General features: G+C 38.9%; 1 protein-coding gene across 2 annotated transcripts in view; it reads right to left on the bottom strand.

The window, feature by feature from the left end:
• AP4S1 (adaptor related protein complex 4 subunit sigma 1) overlaps positions 1-23515 on the bottom strand; it is a 45432-nt gene that overhangs the window by 11969 nt on the left and 9948 nt on the right. For both annotated transcript variants that reach the window (XR_011250292.1, XM_069559465.1), the window contains exons 2-4: positions 7344-7552; positions 4437-4523; positions 3406-3474 (exon numbers count right to left, since the gene is read on the bottom strand). Coding sequence is in view for 1 of the 2 variants with exons in the window: in XM_069559465.1 (XP_069415566.1) it covers positions 3406-3474; positions 4437-4523; positions 7344-7481 (294 nt within the window). In the remaining variant the exon portion in view is untranslated. The remainder of the gene's footprint in view (positions 1-3405; positions 3475-4436; positions 4524-7343; positions 7553-23515) is intronic.

The following is a 23515-nucleotide window of genomic DNA, read 5'->3' as shown; positions in this document are numbered from 1 at the left end:
CAGGAGTGGCGTGGATTTTCTTTTATTTCCCATGGTACTCTTCTCTCTCCTCCTTCTCTTCTTTTTGCTACTGTCATCCTAAACCAGGTCATCCCTTAGTACTATCCAAGTCCTGTATAATCACCTGGTTTAAATTAAATTCTAACCTTCACTTCTGTGGTTTATGTGGTCACCGACTCTCTCCCAAAAATAACAGCTATCATTCAGCAACCTGCTATTTATTCTCAGTTACTGAATATCATAATTTTACAAACCTTAGCAATGATAGTGCTTGGACCGACTCTTCATTCTCCCAGATTTAAAACATTGCTATTTGGGGAAATTATATTCTACTTGATAGGTGTTCTCTTAAAGTGGCTAACCATGGCCAGCTCTGAATCACAGACCTTGACTTGCAACCAGTCTGTCTTAACAGAGTGGTCGTCAAAAGATAAGCGTCTCTTTCAGCTCTAGAGGGCACCAATGCCTTCCTAGCTGGATGTACTACAGTGTCACATGCCACTCAGCCACTTCCCAGCTCCAGTGGTTGAATTAGGAAATGGCTGACAGCAAGCCTCATGCATTAAGACTGCTCTCAAACTGAAGCAGGCATCAGAATCACCTGGAAGGCTTGTTAAAACACCATTTGCAGCACCTCAACCCAGACTGATTCAACAGTCTGGGGTAGGCCAAGAGTTTATCTTTCTAACAAATTCCCACCTAATACTTATGTTACTGGTCTAGGAACCATACTTTTCAAACTGAGAACAAACCTCATGAAGGCAATGAAAACTGGCTTGTTGACTGTCCCACAAAGAAAGGGTTTGCCAAACTTTACTTCTGGCACTAGGCGTTAGGCTGAAGATACAACTTTCAATATGAGTTTTGCCCTATAGTGCACTCAAGATTACTAATTATGGAGCAGATTCCACTCACTGCCTCAAGAGGAAGCAGCCTGGAAACAGTTCCTTCCTAATCTCTTTATTTAAGAGCAAAATGAAATAAACAGAACAATTTTGAAAAATTAGCCTGTGTCACCACTGCTTCTTAAAAATGTCTAACCAAGTCTCAGGAAAGCCTATGGTAGCAGAATAAAACATCTTCACTGATTCTTTTTTAAAAGACGGTTGGCTTTCAAACTAACCACAAAGCTAAAGTCATCAAGACACAGTGGTACTGGCAGAAGGGCACACATACAGATCTGTATACAGAAACATACAGAAGACCAGAACGGAAAATCCAGGAATAAAGCCTTACATTTATGGTCAATCGATTTTTCTGACAACGTGCCAAGACAATTAAATGGGGGTGGGGTGAGGAGAATAGTCTTCTCAACAAATGGCACATGGACACCTGGATATAACATGAAGTTAGACCCCCTACTTCAAACCATGTACAAAAATTCCTCAAAATGGCTCGAAGACCTAAAAGCAGGAGCTAAAACTATTATACGAATGAAACAAATATAACATTGACATCAATAAGGTTTGAGTTGGGGAAAAAAGAAAAGAACACATAAAGAGTAAATCTTTATGACTTTAGGTTAGGCAAAAGCCTTTTTAGACATGACACCGAAACATAAGCAGCAGAATAATTCAACTTCTTCAAAATTAAGAGCTGTTGTGGTTCAAAAGACAGCATCAAGAAAGTAAAAAGAAAACCACTGGAGAAGGAAATGGCAACCCACTCCAGTGTTCTTGCCTGGAGAATCCCAGGGACGGGGGAGCCTGGTGGGCTGCTGTCTATGCGGTCACACAGAGTCGGACACGACTGAAGCGACTTAGCAGCAACCTAGAAACGTATTAGGAACCCTTCCTGGAAAAGTCATGGAATTAGTGTATATCATGCTTGCTAAGTGCTTCCTAGGCTTTGTTTGGTAAGCTGTAAAAGTCACAAATCTCACATCATTATATCAAAAAATGAATATCTTTCTCTGTACTTTTGATGTATATTTAATCATGGATAATACCATGGATTGTAAAGAGTTTTATTTCAACTATGTGTGAAATCAATACATGGTTATTAATAAAAGTGAATGGCTTTAAAAAAAAAAAAGAAAACCACTGAATGGAGACAGCATTTTCAAGTCATGTCTGATAAGAGATTTATACTCAGACTACATCAAAAACTTTCACAACTCAACAATAAAAAAGACAAACAATGCAATTGAAAAATGGGCAAAGGGTGTGAACAAACATTTCTCCAAAGAAGATATACAGAGGGCCAATAAACACATGAAACGATGCTCGACACTGTTATCCATCAGTGAAAAGCAAATAAAACTCACAACTTATTTATAACATTTCATACCCACTGGGATGGCTATAATCAAAACCACAGATAATAACAAGGTTTGGTGAGGATGTGGAGAATTAGAACTCTCATATACTGCTGGTGAGAATTTAAATCATGGAGCTATTTTTGAAAACAGTTTGGCAGTTCATCAAAATGATAAACATGGTGTTACCATATCACACCCCCACCCCCCAATTCTACTCCTAGGTAGATATTCAAGAGAACTAAAAACATGATTCCACACAAGAATGTATATATAAGCGTTCATAGTGGTATTACTCATAATAGACAAAAAGCATAAACAACCCAAATGTCCATCAACTGAAGAATGAATTAATGAAATATCCATAGAATAGAATATTATAAGGAAAGGTGTACTGACAGACATTACAATGTGATCAATGTCTTAAAAACATTATGCTAAAGTAAAAAATTCAGTCATAAAAGATCACATATTATTGAACTTCATATAATTCTATTTAGATAAAATGTCTAGAATAGGCAAACCTAAAGCGACAGAAAGTAGATTAGAGGTTATCTGGGGCTTGGAGCAAGTGGAGTAGATAAGTGGGAGAGAAATCCTAATGGGTATGGTGTTTCTCTTTGGCAAAATATTTTTAAACTTTGTGGTAATGGTTTCACAACTCTGGGTACATACTAAAAACTATACACTTTGAAGGGGAATTGTATATCATTAAGTTACATTTCAGTACAACTGTTAAGATAAAGGACTGTTGGAAAGGAACTCATATATTCCTTAAGGGGAGTTGGTTCTCATCCTCACAGCAAAGCTTTGCATGGAAATCAATCTTAAACTAAAAGGGTCTTGGTGTCCTAGGAAGGGAAGCAGAAGAAAGAAGAAGGGATCGATTTATACAGCAGAATATCGTAATTGAGAGAAAGACACAAGAAGTTCTTAGTCTTATAGAACTGGCTCTGTACAGAGATCTAGACATAACATAGTTTCTTACACTTTGGATGAGCCAGAAGGAAAGGTCAAGAAAATCTGGCATCGTTTGATTTTTTAACTTTTACACATTAAAGCTCTATATTAACACATTTTTTCTTTTTAGACCTATTTCTTGGAAATTGGGCAAAGGACAAAAACCATTTTTAAGTCATTAAACTTACCACTCGGCTGAAGTAGTCATCTAAAACTTCCACAAAGTTATGGATGAATTCATAAATTGCCATCTCATTCTGAAATAAAAAAGGAATGGTGTAAATAATTTCAGTGTGACGTATAGGGAAAACAGAAATGGAGCCGCCCTGTCAGCAGGCAGGTTTTAGAGCATTTGGCTTGGTAAACAGATAATGTGAGCAAAGTAGCTTCCTATCAACAAATATTCAGAATAATTCTAGGACTTATTTGTTTAAAGGAAGCTTATCAACAGGGGAAATGTAGAAAACCTTAACCTCTAAGATTTTTTGAAAAGCCCGTGATGAATCTAGCTGCATTGAAACTAGACTGAATCTAGTGATTAGAATTTTGAGGTTTACTCCCTGACTTCAAGACCAATGAATGGCTAAAGCCAGTTGTTCTTTTCCTTCAGGGTCTTCACATTGTCATTTTTCTATCTGTAGAAGATGGGGAAACTGTTTCAAAGTTTGGTGCGTGGGTGAAAAACAATCAACTGAGATTTCAAAGTATTTTAGACCTTAAACACCCTTTTCAGGGATTCCATGGCCAAAGGGGCTGTTGATCTGGGACTGACATTTCTGAAACGGCGAATTACACCTGATGAGACGTAATCCCAGCACATCCACATTCAGCTTGCTCTGGCTTCTGTCATGTCAGCCAAGGTTGAACACCACCATTGTCTGGCCTCTACCCTTGGCTTGGTGGCCCCCCTCTGCTGCACAGAACGAGGGCAGGAAACTGGCACTGCTTAGGGTCCAGGAAGGCATTCTGTAGTCTCATGCTTCTTCACAAGCTGCTCATCTAATCCAAGAAAAATCCTAGTTTATCTCTTCCACATAGCTTTCCCCAAAACCCAACACCCTTAAAACAAAAAACAAACAAACAAAACAATATCCTTCCAGAGTCAAGATAATGCTCGTGGAGATAAGTGGGGAAGAAAATGCTAATTTAAAGAAGAATAAAAAGCAGACTGTTATTCCTAATTTTCTTATATTTTCCATAAGCTCTTTTATTATCTTACCTCTGTGTCATTAACTCCAACCACAATGAAGAGAGCTGCGTACTGCCGGTATATCAGCTTAAAGTCCTTATATTCAATGAAAGAGCACTAGACAAAACACAATCAGATATTAATTCCTAAGGTTGACGGGGATTTCTTCAAAATGGCATGCATAATTCTACGTTCTGATCTGAGGATCTGTCAACACATTCCTAGAAATATACAACACTAAGATGCTACACGGGGCTTCCCAGGTGGCACCAGTGGTAAAGAACCTGCCCGCTAGTGCAAGAGACGTAAGTGACAGGAGTTAGGTCCCTGGGTTGGAAATATCCCCTGGAGGAGGCATGGCAACCCATTCTAGAAATCTTGTCTGGATAAAATCCATGGACAGAGAAGCCAGCAGGCTATAGTCCATGGGTTCGCAAAGAGTCAGAACATGGCTGAGCGACTATGCACAGCACAGCACAGGCTCATTTTAAAAATTATTTAAAGATGGTTTTTATGTGACAGATACTAGACAAAAATTGTCCATTGTAAATGGTGCTTTATAAGAATTAATTGGAGAAACAAATGGCAACCCGCTCCAGTACTCTTGCCTGGAGAATCCCATGGAGGGAGAAGCCTGGTAGGCTACAGTCCATGGGGTCACAAAGAGTCGGACACGACTGAGCGACTGCACTCACTCACTCACTCACTCATAAGAATTAATAAATAACTTACCACTATTGACTAGTGGAGAAAACAACTCACTTCCCATTTATCTCTCCCCTAATGTCATTATATAAAGAGGGAGAGGAAGATGCTGGATGGATAGGAATTCAACCAGCAGGATGAAGGTACAGTGTTGCCCTTCCTTTAGATTTTTGGGTTTGCTTGACCAAACGTGATTAAGAACTGTATCACTTTTTGCACTGGGATATGTTGCTCTATGACATTCAGATATACCTGGGAATGAAGCTTCAAGGTTTATTTTTGACCGCACTGTGTGGCATGCTGGATCTTAGTTCCCTGCCCATGGACCAAAACCATGGGCATGACAGTGAAAGGGAAGAGTACTAACCACTGCTGCTGCTGCTGCTGCTAAGTTGCTTCAGTCGTGTCCGACTCTGTGCGACCCCATAGACGGCAGCCCACCAGGCTCCACCATCCCTGGGATTCTCCAGGCAAGAACACTGCAGTGGGTTGCCATTTCCTTCTTCAATGCGTGAAAGTGAAAAGTGAAAGTGAAGTCCTCAGTCATGTCTGACTGAGCGACACCATGGACTGCAGCCTACCAGGCTCCTCCGTCCATGGGATTTTCCAGGCAAGAGTATTGGAGTGGGGTGCCATTGCCTTCTTTGCCTAACCACTGCACCGCCAGGGAATTCCTGAAGCTGCAAGCTTCAATTATGGCATTTTTTTCAAGGGAAGCCATTCGACAATCTATATAATGGAAGGGTTTGAAGCTTTTATTTGCAATTAGGATAAAACCCATTAAATCCAGGACCATTCTACAGCTTTAGGTTCACTGCAGAGCCAGTATAATTTCTGCTCAGTCAGATCTTTCAAGGAATCCCTTCCTATCTGAAAGACCTGAGGAACATTTTTCAAAGCCTCTCAGGAGTTTCCGACACCCAAAGAAACTATCAAAGCACCTCTGTGGATAAAATAAAAATGAAGCTGAGACTGTGTTACTTTCGGGTTCCCTTTAAGATCTAAGATAATTTAGAATGCTTCAAAAATATCTAACGGTATACTCATCCCAAAGCATATATTTCAGAGAGTGAAATATATCAGTGAAAATGATGTTTGAAACCGTGGAGTGCCTGCATTCTGTAGAAAGATTCAAACAGAAATGCTTCTTCAGTCTGTTTACCCTTACTTAAAGTCTATGGCTATTAACACAGTTCTTTAATAGTTTCGGTTTCCTTTTGACAACTACATAAAGTAGTGTGTGCCATGGCAGGCCAAAGCAGTAATTCAAAGAGGACTCTGAGATGTTCCGACTGGAAAATCAATTTAGAAGCCAAGGGAAACACAGTGTCGAGGTGTCCCTTCTGAGCACTGACGCACCTTAATATTTTATGACTTACCAGTGGTTCCTACAAGCAGCCTTTCTACATAGTCAGTGAAATGGAGAAATGGCAAATTAATGGGTGATCTATATAGGCTTTCTGATTTTGCCTTAGTTTGCTCCATGATTTCCAAAGGATTCCAAGTTTAGGGCCTGGACTAAGTAATTCTCCAATTAATATCCCTTGTAAAAGTAGACTCAGTTTTTAAAATTCCCATTTAGTATTATTTTAATGATTCAATTTAACCTCAATTTTGGCAGAATGGATTGATTAGTTATTTCACATGCATTTGCTAACTTTCATTTCTCTCATCTATATAATAAGACAAGTTCAAATCAAGTTTGTTTTGTTTTTAAATTACTTGTTCCAGTTTTATGTCGGTGGTAAATTTATAAAAACGATAAGCAGAATAAAAAACACCCCACTCCACATGAGAATCGTGTTATTATCCTCTGACACAAAGTGGGTCTTGAGTGTCTCCCTCTATCCTGGTCATCTGACCTCATCTTTTGGCTTAAAGAAAGCCATCTGCTACAGGCACTCCTGAGAGTTCCAAGGGCTCAGTTCTCATGAACAAAAAAAGAAGGTATGTCTATCAGCAGAAGTAAATTTGCCACTTCCATAGTGCAATGAGACAAATATGCTGACCTAAATACGAACCCAAGACTTTCCCTGGTTTTCTTTGCTTTTATTTTCCTTAAGGGGATGTAAAGAGAGCTGTGCACCAGTCTTCATTTCACTTCATTTGTTATTTTCTCTAATAGCTATTGAAAGAATGGGGTTCAAAGAAAACGATGGCCCTTGAGACTCAGTAATAACAAATCTCCCACACTGAGTTGGATGCAGAGATGAAAGAGAGAATCAGACTTACTTGTTCACTGGATCGAGAGAGACAGCTCTTTATGACTTCGGTTTCCAGAAGCGTACGCTTATTAATTTCCACATGTTCATAGTACTTAGAAAGTCGGGTCTGCCCTTGTTTATTCACCATGAGGAAAAATTTTATCATTTTTTTCCTCTGGCCACTATTTTTCCAAGTATAATTCAAAAGATATGGCAAGGGATGGCTGTAACCAGAACCTGAAGGACAAAAAGAACAACAGAAAGACAAGATCAAATTTCTCAAGAATCGTATTAAATGTGTTCCACAGATAAACCAGAAGTAAAATGTCTTCTGATAACATTGGTCTTCACTCCTGTGAACTAAATGAGGTTTTAATAAATAAAGATAGATTTTCATTAGTTATCCTCCAAAAACATTTCTGAGTATCCATAGTGCTTCTACTCATATTCATTCCATTGTTTCATCAGTCTTCTTGGGTGCCAACTACGTGTCAAGCACCAGAAAGAGATTATGGAGATGAAGAAGTAATGATTTCCGATCTTCCGATCATGACACCTGGCAAAGGTGCTGGGCAGGTAAGAAAGTAACAGCATTACAAAGTGCTAAGTTTTACTGGGACAGGCAGACTTCTCTGGTGCACAAGAAGGAGGGGCAAGGAGCATCACCGGAGAGTTGGGAACGGCTTCCCAGAGAAGGAGCATTTAAACAAGACCTTGAAGAATGACCCAGAGGGAGTGACTCTGAGGCACAGAAATTAGGGGAATGAAAGCTCTGGGAAAATTCACTTTGGTTGCAGGTCAAGGGGCAGGAAGAATGGTCATAGGAAGCTGAGCTGCTCACATAAGATGAAATTGGCTTTAGAAGTGATGCTAAGGAATATAAACTTTATTCTATGGACAGTGGAGACAGGATCTGTACTGAAGTTCCTCTTTTGTTAGTGCTGGGAGCCACAGTAACATCAATTATTTGTCAAAGTCCTCAAACAAGGCCCTACAACAAGTCCTGCAAGGTCCTGTACTGAGCAGTTTACATACATTATTTACTTCTCACAATTTTCTGCAGCAGTGAAGTGAAGTGAAGTGAACTCGCTCAGTCGTGTCCGACTCTTTGCGACCCCATGGACTGTAGCAGGGACTTCTGTTATTCCCATTTCAAGGACAAGCAAATTGAATTCTATGGATGTTATGGCGCCCAATATCCCTGGATGACTGTATGTCAGGGATGAGACACAGCTCAGAGGACAAGACAGACCCCTAACACTCTGCTCCTAGGGGTTCATGCTTGTGGTTTTATTTCCAACTCAGCCATAATGCAGCTCATGTCCATTGTTCTTATGCTTAACTAGTTTTCCAAATAATCAGTGCAGAAGCACGCAATATTGACTGATGGCCAGTTCTTTCATCATGAGCATCAGAGCTGTCTCATCTAAGGCCAATACTATTGTATCATAGTCACATTTTGCAATATCTTTGAAAATCAGTGCAAAAGACTAAGGCTAAGCATAGTTAGTACTTAAGTGAAATTTTAAAAGTTGGAATAATTTTACAGAAGAGTTGCAACAGATTATAATATTTGAACTAAGTTTTACATTATATTTTTGCCCTCCCAGCTCATCTCTCGTATCCTAAACCCTGTCACACAGGTGGTTGTCTCAAACAATTCCAAACGTTAAGAGCGGGTTAGAACCGGATCCAGGCTGGCAAAGCTTGGGGCTGCTGCATTCACGTAGAACAGGATGCCATCTAGACCAGCTCAGCTGGGGACTTGCCAGCAGTGCCCTGGGGGAGGCCTGCGGTCATTCACTCTCTTTTCCAGGAAGAGAGACTCACTACTGCAGGTGGGATTGCAACAGCCTTTGTGTTATTTAATCACATGGCAGCAAGTGCTGCTTTTATTCTCCTTACAAATGACTGCCAGTAAATTATGGCAGATGACTAATAAATTATGACTACCATCCTTTCTTTTACTCCCTTTCAGCAAAGTTATTTTAAAACCATCTTTATGAAAGTTAGAAATATACCCTGGATTCCAACTGCCGGGTAAATGACCAAAAAAGAGAAAAAAATATTGTCTCAAAGGTACTCACGACCAAACCTTCGCCTTTAAATGCCCTAGCTGCAGTAAGTGGTAAAATGAGATGTGAAATGACCCCACTAAGATGCTACACCAAGGGATCAAATTGGTTTCTACCTTGTAAGCACAGCATTCCTTCCCACTGACTTCAAGAGGAAGGATGACCAACAAGGACGCGCTGAACTGACACAAATTAGCACACAAGGTTTGAAAATAGTAGCTGAAGGCATCTAAAGACTGGAATACATCATTTTTTTTGCACGCTCATAAACAATTACACAATTTACAACTGTAGGATTACACAGTGGTAATAAAGTAGACAAGCCAAACTGTAAACTATTTGTATTATAAAATATACAACACCAAAATATACATGGCAGAGACTCGGAGACAGGTACATGTTTGAGAACTGAAGATGAATGACTTAAGCACCTACCCTGGTTACTAATTATGAGGGAGGAGGGAGATTAAATAACTATGAAACCAGGGTAGGGCAATAAGAAGGAATCTGCTTAGACAAGTGCTGGGAGTGGTCAGGGAGCAGGTATGAACTTCCTCTCTTAATAATCTTTGCATTCAACAACACACAGGCTGGGGAAGAGACTTTGACTGTCAAGAAGTTACGAGATTCTACACCCAAGAACTTGTGTGAATGTACATGAAAAATCAAGGAAGAAAAAAGAAAGGAAACTTTACTGGGAAAGACATTACACAGAGGGTGCTAGGATGCCTACAGGCCAAGGTTAGGGGAGGTTGGTAGAGTCACAGCAGAATACGAGCCCCCTACATGATGTAAACTTAATGCTTACAGAGAAGAGAGACTGGAAGGATGGAAGTAAATATTGAATTGAGCACAGTTTTTATATTTCTGATGATATATTTCTGGGAGTTAGAACTGGAAGAATCTTTATAGCTGTCCTATCCAAAGACGATAAACATATTTCAACTTGGGTGCCAACTGTGATTAACTGTACTAAGTGCTTCGAGCACTGTGTTGGGAAGGATTCTGAAGCTGTTTTCAGGTTCTGAACAAAACGATGTCATGAATAATTAGTAATGTCAGCTGTGGGTTAGGAAGCAGGGTGTGGCAACATACGTCCCTTGTATCTGTCATCTCTGATGTGCACTTCCTTTATGGGAAAACCAGTAACCTGAGACGTAGACTGAAGTCCTGAATTCGGCTCTCTTGACTCATAATATAACGCTGCCTTTGATTTATCACATTGCCTCTGCCTCACTCGGTGTACTAGTGTAATTAAATGTTCATTTAAGCTTAATAGGCATCAACTTCAGGTAGCTGTGGGAATGATCAACTCGACATTATCTTTTCTAAAGCTGCTGCACAATTAATTTGGAAAATACCAAACAATTCACTTGAAAACAGTAGAGCAGGAAGTTTCTAAAAACAAAGATGATATTTGAAGATGGCTCTCCTGGAGAAGGAAATGGCAACCCATTCCAGTATTCTTACCTGGAGAACCGCATGGACAGAGGAGTCTGGCAGGCAAGAGTCGAGCATGAAACTTCACAACTGAACAACAACATCCTTTTGAGCTCTAAATGCTTTCTATGTAGCCCAGAATCACAATATTGTCACACACACACACACACACACACACACACACACACTCAGGTAATATCAGACAAAAACTTTTTTCTAGCCCCATGAAAGTGACTGAAATAAAATCTCTCAAGTTAAAAAGCCAATTTCCACCCCCCAAAATTATATAGTATTCACAGAGTATAATAGTCAAAAGCATGAACTAACTAAACAAAACTTGACTGGCTCTACTACTTATTAGCCTTGTGATTCTGGGCAAATTACTTAATCTTCCTGTACTCAATCTGAAGTACAATGGGAATAATGTTAGCACTATTAGACCTTCTGGGGTGTGAGCAGTAGTTAGTATATGTAACATTCTTGGAATAATGTTTGGCAGTTGGCATCAAGTGAGTGCTAGGTAAGTGTGGGCCCACATCATTATGATAATATATCACCTTTTCCTGAGACAAGCCTTTCCCAGCTATCCCAATCTCTCTTTCTAACCACAAAATGTTGGCTACCTTTTCTTTTAAACCATCACTGCATTTTACAAAATCTGTCACCCTAAATAGTCACTATTCAATTACATTCTGAGTTCCCCTACCAGACCAATGAGTTTCACTTTCTTGCGATATATTTTACATTGTGACATATTTTACATATACGGGTACATACATATTTGAGCAGAAGTTCATAAAACAATACTTGCTCACACTTTGTGGACTGTACTCTAGTATCTTCTATGACATTTCATTGTGTAAAAAAAATGCAGTTGTGGGGAGTTTGGATTACATAGACATGGATTTTTTTCAAAACTCACCAAATGTGAAGATTTACCCTTATATTATATGCAAATTTTACATAAAAAGAAACTAATACTCTAGTTAATGATACATATGCTGAGGTATTTGGGGAAAATATACTGATGTCTATAATTTACTTTGTTTTATTTGGGGGGGGGCATGCTGTGTGGCTTGAGAGATCTCAGTTCCCTGACCAGGGATTGAACCTGGGGCTACTGCAGAGAAAGCCCACAATCCTAACCACGAGGCCACCAGGAAACTCCCCATAATTTACACCAAAAAAATTAAATTAATGGATGGGTAAATAGACAGATAGACAATTAGGTGTATGATAAAGTAAGTACAGTCGGCCCTCTAGATCTGTGGGTTCTGTATCCACATATTCAACCAACCGCAGATTGAAAGTATTTGGGAAAAAAATTCCAGTAAGTTACAAAAAACAAAACTTGAATATACTGTGCAATGACAACTATTTACGTAGCATTTACATTGTACCAGGTATAAGTAGTAATTTAGAGTTATTTCTAGATTACTTGAAATTATTTTAAAGCATATGAAGGGCGTGTGTAGGCTGTATGCAAACATGACACCATTTTACATATGGAACTTGAGCATTCCCAGATTTTGGTATGTGTGGGAGCCCTGGAACCAATCCCCTGTATGATACTGAGGGATGGATGAGATAGTAAAGCATTAATGGCAGAATGGAGTGGCAAGTATATGAGAAATCACTGTGAAATTCTTTTCAACTTTGCAGTATATTTGAAAATCGTCATAATAAAATATTGAGGGAAAAATGCTAGCTGTGGCCCACTGATGTCTTTCAGTTCCATAGGTTTTATTTTTTAGAACAGCTTTAGATTCACAGAAAAAATTTCAACATATAGAGTGTTCTCATATCTCCACAAAGAGATTCCCCTATTATCAACATTTTAGTTAGTACGGTACATCAGTTCAGTTCAGTTCAGTCACTCATTCAGGTCCGACTCTTTGCGAACCCGTGGTCTGCAGCATGCCAAGCCTTCCTGTCCATTACTGACTCCCAGAGTCTACCCAAACTCATGTCCATTGATTCAGTGATGCCATCCAACCTTCTCATCCTTTGGCATCCCCTTCTCTTCCCGCCTTCAATCTTTGCCAGCATCAGGGTCTTTTCAAATGAGTCAGCTCTTCACATCAAGTGGCCAAAGTATTGGAGTTTCAGCTTCAACATCAGTCCTTCCAATGAACACCCAGGACTGATCTCCTTTAGGATGGACTGGTTAGATCTCCTTGCAGTCCAAGGGACTCTCAAGAGTCTTCTCCAACACCACAGTTCAAAAGCATCAATTCTTCGGTCCTCAGCTTTCTTTATAGTCCATCCATACATGATTACTGGAAAAACCTTGATGAGATGGACCTTTGCTGGCAAAGTAATGTCTCTGCCTTTTAATATGCTGTCTAGGTTGGTCGTAACTTTATGTTACAATTAATAAAATTGATATATTATTATTAACTGAAGTTTATACTTTATTCAGATCTCCCCATGGCATGTGGGATGTTCCCGGATCAGGGATTCAACCCGTGTCCCCTGCATTGGCAGGCAGATTCTTAACTACTGGACCACAGGGAAGTCCAAGAGATGTATTTTTGAATGCATCAAAAGGACTTCCTGTTGAACTACAGGACTTTCCTGTAGGTACAGTGGATAAGAATCTGCCCGTCAATGCAAGGGACATGGGTAGGATCCCAGGTCCATGAAGATCTCACATGCCACGGAGCAACTAAGCCCTCGCGCCTCAGCAACTACTGAGTCCATGCTCCAGAGCCCACCAGCTGCAACTAGTGAAGCACCCACATCTAGAGCTCGTGCTCCACACAAGAGAAGACACTGCGATGAGAAACTGGTGCACTGCAACAAAGAGTAGCCCTCACTCACCGCAGTTAGAGAGCCTGTGCACAGCAAGGAAGACCCAGCACAGCCAAAAAAAAAGAGAGAGACTTCCTGTTGAACCAATCTAGCTTAGGCCTTCCTGGGTCTTTGTCCCATTGGTCCGGTGCCTTGGCTCCCTTTCCTGCTCTGGGCTCAGTTCTTAATGAAATGGTTTGAGTGTCTATCATCTTCTACCACTTGATCTTTGGTATCTGCCCTTTGGCTATAACTCCAAGGGCCTTTGGCACTCAGTCCCTGTACTGTCAACTGAGAAAAATAATTAACTTACAAAGTGGTGGCAAGGATTAAAGGAAGTAATAATACGGTTCTTGTAAAATATTTAGCATGCTGACTTCTTTCATTTCCTTCCTTTATGTGTGTTAAATTAGAAAAAAGTGCTGATAAGGTTATATAAGGAGACAGATATGTGTGTGTGTGTGTGTGTGTGTATATATATATATATATATATATATATATATATATATATATAAGTGCTCTCTTAATTTGTTATTAATTGGAAAAGACCCTGATGCTGGTAAAGATTACAGGAAGGAAGAGAAGGGGACAACAGAGGATAAGATGGTTGGATGGCATCACCAACTCGATGGACATGAGTTTGAGCAAACTCCGGGAGTTGGTGATGGACAGGGAGGCCTGGAGTGCTGCAGTCCATGGGCTCACAAAGAGTTGGCCATGACTTGGCAACTGAACACCACCACGATTAATTTGTTGTAAGTTTTCTATAATGTAACCTGGTAGAATGTACCAAAAAGAATCATGAAAATGATTCTACTTTTCAACACAAGCATTTTAGTCTTGGGATCTATCCTAAGGTATAATTAAAAATCCATATGCATGAAAAAGTTTAAAGCAATATCATTCACAGTAGTGAAAAATGAAACAAGTCCAGATACTACAAACTAAGAATCATGTTAAATGAATACCAGCTTGGTGTCCTTTTACCATTAAAGTAAATATGCAGATTATGAGATGAATGGGAACATATGGCAACATAATGTTAAGTCACAAAAGCACACCACCAAATTTATACGCATATGATTAAAACTATGTAGAAGGAACACCTGAATAAAGATTTAAAAGGCCAGACAGAAACCATGCAAAAACAATAAGAAATAAAACAAACAACAACAACAAAAAAACAAAAATAAAAAGATACTAAACAGATGAACCTTATAAACACTGTGCTAAACTGAAAGAAGCTGTCACAAAGAGGACACAGTCTATTTATATGAAATGTCCAGAACAGGCAAATCTACAGAGACAGAAAGTAGATAAAGGGTTGCCAGAGGATGCAGGCTTGAAGGGTGAGTTCTGAGAAATGTGGGGTCACGGTGATGGTTGCACAAATATATGAGTACATTAAAAGAATTGAATAATATACTTTAAATGGATGATCTTTATGCTATGTGAATTATATCACATTAAAAAAAGATTATATTGCTAAGAAGAGACAGACTGATACATCAGACAATGTGGAAGAGCTTCCAATAGCCCAAACTAGAAAGATATAGCAAATAACATAGCACTGGATTATAACTCAAAGTATAAAATATGTATACATGAGTGCCTGCGTGCGAGTTCAGTCGCTTAGTTGTATCCATCCAACTCTTTGTGACCCCATGGACTGCAGCCCGCCAGGCTCTCCTGTCTATGCAATTTTCCAGGCAAGAATACTGGAGTGGGTTGCCATTTCGTTCTTCAGGGGATCTTTCCGACCTAGGAACTGAACCCACGTCTCCTGCATTGGCAGGAGCATTCTTTACCACTATGCCACCTGGGAAGCCCCATACATGAGTACAGACCGATTTAAATAAATGGGACAGAAGAATCCCAACATACATTTTGAGATTCTCTGCTGCAGGAGGTGGAGCTTAATTCCCCACCCCTTCTTCCCCCATCCATTTGAGAGTGAGCTGAACCGAGTGATTCACTTTCAAAAAACAGAAGATGGGAATGGAAACTAGTAACTTTAGGAATTTCCCTGGCAGTCCAGTGGTTAAGACTTAGCTTTCCAATCCAGGGGGTGTGGGTTCATTCCCTGGTTGGGGAGCTAAGATCCCACATACCTTGCAGTCAAAACACCAAAACATAAAACAGAAGCTATATTGTAACAAATCCGCTAAAAGACTTTTTAAAAAAAGTATCTTTACAGTTGAAAACCTGGCACACACTACCTTAGCCAAGTAATGAAGGCTAAATCATCAATGATGTCATATCCCTCCACCATATGATATGGTGAGAATGCTTCATCTCTGTGATATTCTTTCATAAACACACAACCTATTCTAATGATGAGAAAATACAACAACCCCACATTAAAAGACACTCCAAAAAATATCTGAGTTGTACTCCTCCAAACAGTCAAGATCATGAAGAACAAAGAAGGCAGGAGACCCTGTCACAGGTCAGAGAAGATTAAGGAGATAACGACTACATGCAATATGGTATCCTGCAGGGGCTCACAGAACAGAAAAGGACATTGATGAACAGCCTGAGTCTGGTTAATAATAATGCTACCTATGTTTTTTTTTTTTTATGACAAATGTACCATAGTAACATAAGAATATAACACTGGGGAAGATAGGTGAGGCTATACAGAAATTCTGTTATATCTTTGCAACTCTTTCATAAATTAAACTTTATTATAAATATTGGAGGTTCACTTGTAGCCTCATGGTTAGGCTATCCAGGGTCTTCTGTGTTTCCATACACATTTTTAAATTATTTGTTCCAGTTCTGTGAAAAATGCCACAGGTATTTTGATAGGAATTGCACTGAATCAGTAGACTGCCTTGGGTAGTATGGTCATTTTAACAATATCGATTCCTCCTATCCAAGAACACAATGTATCTTTCTATCTCTTTGTGTCATTTTCAGTTCCTTTCATCAGTGTCTGCTGGTTTTCCAAGTACAAGTCTTTTACCTCTTAGGTACGTTTATTCCTGGGTATTTTAATCTTTTTGTGCCATGTGGCTTGCGGGATCTTAGTTCCCCAACCAAGGATGGAACCCACATTCACCCCCAGTGAAAGGGCAGTGGACTGACAGGGAATTTTGATGTGATGATTAATGGGACTGTTTCCTTAATTTCTCCTTCTTATAGTTCACTGTCAGTGTTTAGGAATGTAACAGATTTCTGCATACTAATTTTGTATCATGCATAAATGTTATAGCTCCTATGGAAAACAACTTGGCAGTTTCTTTAAAAAAGTTAAAGATGAACTTACCATATTATCCATAAATTCTACTTCTCAATATATACTGAAGAGAAATGAAAACACATATCCATAAAATTAACTTGTACATGAATGTTCATAAAAGCATTGCACTTAATAGACAAAACATAGAAACAAACCAAATGTCCACCAGCTAATGAATGAATTAAAAGAAATGTGGTGTATCTACAGACAGGGGAAAACTATTCAATAACAAATAAGAAAATACTGCTATGCTCTTAATACAAAATGGATGAACCTTTAAAACATTAAATGAAAGAAGCCAGATGCAAAATACCATTGCACAAAGTCTATTAATATGAAATGCCCAGAAAAGGCTAATCTATAGAGATAGAAAGCATATTAGTAGTTACCTAGGGCCAGGAGAGAAAGTTTTGAGGGAAAACAAGGATGGGGTTCCTCTTCAGGATGATGAAAATCTTCAAAATCTGGATTTAATTGCATGGTAATATCACACAGCTTTGTAAATTTACTAAACTTATATATGTACATGTATATTACACAAAGCTGAGGGCTACTATAATAAGCATGAAAGGAAGCAGTTATACTAAAAGGTATTTGCTTAAATCTGGATGGTAGAAATAGGGGCAATCTTAGTTCTCCATCCTTACTTTGCTTTCTTCCCTAAGTTTTAAGACATATCCTACTTAATGTGTTACACATACAAAAAGTTTGTTTAAAAAATGTTGAGCTGTATTATATAATTTTACAAAATTAGCCAACTCAAAACTAAAAGTTTAATAATGAAGCTATTGTTTCATTTACTGTGGCATTTCTAAATGCCATACTTCTTTAAAATACATACTGTTTTTCAAAATCAATGTGCTGAGAGCATCTAATCAGTATGGCCTAACCCAGGAAAAACATAAATAGCAAGTGCTAGATACTATTTGCCACACCATGCTTTTTCATTCTATAGGCCTCCAAGTTATTTAGCTGTTGCTGAATTTCTCCATCCAAAAATGAGAGGAAACAATACTGGTCAGTAGCAGATTTGCATCTAATTTGGAGCACCTCCCTTGGAATTCATATGTTATATATTCTTTTTAATACACTAAAATGGCTTGTTTCTTTGCTTACTGGAATTCTATGATAATTCAGTTTTCTCATCTACCAACTGGGGAATAAAGACAGCTGCTTCACAGACCTTTTTGTGAGGACTTAAAGAGATAAAGGAAATGTAAAGCACAGAGTCCCCCCTTTCCCTCCTCAAGACTTCTTCCCCAGTGTAGGTGGCATACTATTCCTCCTGAAGTTCTAAGACTACAGAAATCTGCCTTCAAGAAATCCATCACCATCTGCTTTTCTTTCCATCCATTCTCCTCCTTGCTCCCTATCTCTCTCTAAATCTCTCCTTTATGATTTAGAATGCATGTTCCAGCAGCTTCAGCTGAAACTTTCACTTTCTGCTAAATCTATGGGTCACTCAAGAAATATTTCAATCACATTTGACTTATCTTGCTTGCAGGCTGCTATTTTACTTAAGTAGTTTTAAAATCATTAAAATATTTTAAAGTGTTAAATTCCAATCAAATTCAGGATTTGTGGGAACCCTGAAGCTGACAATTGTGCAGAAAAATTATGAAAGTACTTTGAGAATAAACCTTAATAGTCTGGTCTACCGTTTTTCTGGTAGTATATCTGAAAATTTTCTAAAGCTTCATGTGACCCTCAAATGCTGATCTACAGCCATTTTGGCAAATTGATAAAAAAAGTCTTATCAGAATTTTCCTGGTGGTCCAGTGGTTAAGACTCTGCACTTCCACTGCAGCAGGCACAGGCTCGATCCCTGTTCAGGGAACTAAGATCCTGCATGCCCTGCAGCATGGCCAAAAAAAAAAAAGTCTCATTGAATTCTGGTTTAAGAATTTAAAATCCAAATAAGCATGGTTTTTTGTATATCAACATCATTAATCCTTAGGAAAATGCAAATTAAAATCACAACAAGATACCACTTCACACGCATTTAAAACACATACATAAATAAAAGCTGAGACAAGCTGAAAGTTTCACTACAAAGGACAGATGTTGTATTTTTGGAGATGTTCAAGTATCAGACTTTCTATCCTAAATCAAGGGGTATCTTTACAGCAATGTGATTGAAGCAAGGGAGAAAAGCCATATTTCGAAAACTAAGGATGAAGACTTTATATACTATAAATAGACCATTACATTGTACTTGTTTTATTTTTGTTCATTAGTCATGTGTGTGTGTGTGTGTGGAGTGGGGGATGGAAGAATTGAGAACAGACTGTTAGTCATTTGCCAGGGAGGTGCTATCAGATCTGGTGGTAGTGGGAGCTGTGAAGTTTAAGGAAACAAAATGTTAAAGGCTGGAGATCATAGTCTGTTCTTGTGGTTGTTATCTTACCTTCCACTCTTCTTAGAATAGAAAAGTTGCTTTCAGCTAAGTAACCAGACTCAACCTTCCCATTACTACACAAAATGGAGTAACAACAGGCATCTTTCAATGTCAAAATAAAAATTTTTCTCCTAAAATTATATTATTTTCAGCTTTAATGTTGAGGGTAACTTATTCTGAAATTTAAAATAACATTAAAAAAGGGAACTAAATGTTTACTTTGACAAAACATGGGCATGGGCTAGAAATAGTGAAGAGATACTTCTGGTAGTTTATTTTATTCCAAATTGTTTGGTTAAAATCAGCCACGCAAATTAAGTATTTGTGCTTAGCAACTAAAAATCTTCATAGAATTTTTTGATTAATAAAGACATTTAATATTTTAATTTTAGAGAGGAGGCAGTGGGGGGCAAAGGCCTAGGGGTCTTATAGGTAGGCTCCTTCCAGGATTTGATACTGTAATGTTACAATGTGTCAGTAAGGAGGAACTCCAGCAGGCTGAAGTAGGATTACTATGTATTACTTTCCACTCCCATAAAATGTTATTCCTCAGATTGGAAATACTTCTAACAAGATGTTCTGGATTTTGATAAACTTAACTCTGCATTTCTTAAATTAGGTTTGTTAAATCTTGTTAAACATCTGATTTCCAACGAAAACTGTGAAAGACATACACAGATAGATTATTCTTGCACATTTTCCCCTCTCTCAAATAGTTCTGTGTTAGGGTTCAAGTGATAAGCCTGTAAGTAGCCTTACAAGGTCAAATACAATGTTACAGATTTTAAATTCAAATCAAACTAAAGGAATTGAGAATTCAATTTTGATTTGCTGATGGCTCCTACAGTTTTATGGGCTTCCCTGGAGGCTCAGAAGTTAAAGCATCTGCCTGGAAGGTGGGAGACCCGGGTTCGATCCCTGGGTCAGGAAGATCCCCTGGAGAAGGAAATGGCAACCCACCCCAGTACTCTTGCCTGGAGAATCCCATGGAGGGAGGAACCTGGTAGGCTACAGTCCATGGGGTCATAAAGAGTGGGACACGACTGAGCAACTTCACTTTCTTTTCCTACAGTTATATGTCAAACAAAGAAGAAACAAACAAATAAACAAAACCCCACTGGGACACCAAGGAATCTTACTTTATACAAATGTCTATTGACTTTCCTGGCAGTCGTGTGTTCAATGCCCCTACAGGGGACCGAGGTTCAATTCCTGATTAGGGAAATAGGATCCTATAGGCCATGCAGACAAAAAAAAAAAAAAGAAAGAAAAAGAAATATGTCTATTAATAGTTCTTAATAGAACTTAATCCAACTATTAAGTTTATAGAAAAGACAATTACAAATTAAAGCGCAAAACTCAAATTATGGAAAATGTTTCTATAAAACCATCACTCCATTAATTTATCTGCAATTAATTTGTTTCAACATTATAAAGTCTTTTAATCTAATGTTCACATTAGCTGGGGGGAGCAAATTCATAACGATGTGGATATTTTCCTTAAAAATATCTAAGAAAACAATACTATAAAACTACATTTATACACTCACATTATTAAGATCTTAATTAAAGTGTGTCCTAAGTTAAAATGAAGTACTATTAAAAGTTACATGAACATTTTTTAGTCCTAAGGATATCGCTAGAGAATTATGGCTCTATTTTGCAGATAATCACTTTGAGAGAAAGAATGAAACATAAAAATGGCTGTATTAAACTTAAATTTGGGGATCAGTTTACTCAACCAACATGATCCATCTTTTTTGTTAGTTACATGGCCACAACTAACTCTAATTCAAATAATTAATTAATGCTCCCAATATTTGATGGTGGTCACGAAAGAACTCCACTGCTATAACCTGAGAGGCATTAGTCACCCTTTCTGATAAGATGTGCTAATAACCCAATAAAACTACTCTTGAAGACAGATAATAACAATAGAAAACACTTACACAGTGTTTACCAATCAGACAACTGCTATTTTGAATACTTTACCTATTCTCATTTAATTCACAAAATAGCTTTATGAGTTAGGGAATGTTTTTATCTCTACTCCACAGATATGAAAACAGTCACTCGCCAAAGGTCACTAAGTAGAATGGCTGAGGAAGGACCCAATCATGTTAGCTGGGCTCCAGTGTCTGTGCTCTCGCCCACTGCCCTTTCTCCAGGTTTGCCTCAAGACTCCAGTGATTCAGTGACAGCTATTATTGTGACCATGGGCACACAGTTTCACTCCCCATTCACTACTGTAGATCAAGTTCCACCCAGTTGTATCGTCTATTCAAAAGCTTTCACTGGCTAATATGCATATTTTGGCAGTTTTCATCTTGACTCCAGAGCATATCACAAAAAGTGTAATTCTAACAATTTGCTCTTAGTTGATCTCAACATGGAGCCTGAAGTCTGAGAAGTGGCTCAATCAGATAATGCGCAACTTTAAGACAGGAAAGCTCCTACTGCTGCATTTGGAACAGTGTGTTTAACATTTGTGATTAGACCTCAACTTCCAAAGTTCTTCTGTCTGACTTACTCTCTTAGCAAGTTCAGCTAATCTCCCTTTCTACTTCCAATAAATAAAACATACCCGGCAAATGCCATCCAGGGTAAGTTTGCAGACATGTATTTCAATTTAGTATCATTCTTGTTCAGATCAGGTGTCAGGGTAAACACAGAGCCTTTCACGTGGCCTGCTTGGTGGCCCTTTACCCAGCATCACTTTCTGCTTTTCTGAATTTCACAACATAGTACAGCAACATTGTACAGCTCCTGGCTAAAAATGTAAACAAGAGATTATAGCTGTCAGATGAGAGCCTCCCAACTGTTTCCAGTGGATATTCATACTTAAATTTATACCGGCTTATATCACACATCTAAGACCAGAAAAAGTCACAGTTATTTTAATAGAAGTCAAATGAGCCATTTCAATAGCAGGAATCTGATAAATAAATGTAGGTCAACTAGCAGGCAACTTAAACTTTGAAACACCAAGAGTGCAGAGAAGTGAGGGAGAGGAAACAGCAGGAGAGCAGTTTTGGAAGTTCCTAGGATCTTCTCACAGAAAACAGTTAAGAGTCAAGAGGAATGCAAAGAAAGAAAAGAGTGTGCAGTAACATCTTTACCAAAAACTAAGTGAAAAACATCCCCTGGAGCTCTAGAACACTATCTACTCTTAACACTAGAATGAGGAAACCACAGCTGAGCTGTTTTAATGGCAGAAGTGGAGGTCTGAGAATGTGATCTTGTTAAGGGTCAAAAGAGGCTTCCCAAGTAGCTAAGTGGTAAAGAATCCATCTGCCAATGAAGGAGATGAGGTTTCAATTCCTGGGTGGGGAAGATCAAGGAAACAGCAAGCCACTCTAGTATTTTTGCCTGGACAGACAAACCTGGACATTTTTTCCTTGGACAGAGGACCCTGGTGGGGCTACAAGTCCATGGGGTCGCAAAGGAGTCAGACACAACTTAGCAACTAAACAATAACAACAGTCAAAATAGCCAAGGAACCCAGTACCAAGTCATCATTGAAAGGAAGGGTGACCCCCTTCCCTCTCCTGCTTGAAGTGGGAACCCCAGGAGAGAATATGAGTACCACACTGAGAACTTGGAGGATCTCTTTTGCCAATGATGGTGGTGGTGATTTAGTGCTAAGTCAAGTCCAACTCTTTGCAACCCCATGGACTGTAGCCCACCAGGCTCCTCTCTCTATGGGATTTCCCAGGCAAGAATACTGAAGTGGGCCGCATTCCCTTTTCCAGGGGATCTTCCCGACCCAGGGATCAAACCTACATCTCCTGCACTGCAGGCAGTCTATCACTGAGCCACCAGCGAAGCCCCTCTTTTGTCAATGAGTTCAAGGAAAGGTCCCATCCAGGATCCTGGAGGCTCAGCAACATCCAGTGGAAGCTCTTTTACAGAAAGACAGACACCACACTGAGCAGAAACCGTTGGAGTAGAACATGATAATATGTTTCAAAAGACAGTTAGCTAGCTCAGCTAACACTGACAATAGCTAGATCAGGCTGATCAAGTTTAGTACATTACAGTAGTAAAATTGAGACAACTGGGCATTCTGTGCTGCCTGCTATGGTGCAATAGAAAGTACACTGTAGCCCCAATGGAGAAGTATTTTCATCCCCAAATATTAAAACCTGAACCAAACCCAGTCTCTAGACCTAACTTCCAGCTTATAGACAATATGGAGGAGAAAGGAATATGCTAAATAATACAATAAAAATGCAATCAGCCAAATGTGG

This window comes from Ovis canadensis, chromosome 18 (assembly GCF_042477335.2).
Source record: "Ovis canadensis isolate MfBH-ARS-UI-01 breed Bighorn chromosome 18, ARS-UI_OviCan_v2, whole genome shotgun sequence".
In the NCBI taxonomy this organism is placed as follows: Eukaryota; Metazoa; Chordata; class Mammalia; order Artiodactyla; family Bovidae; genus Ovis; species Ovis canadensis.
This window is presented reverse-complemented; position numbering and strand designations above follow the sequence as displayed.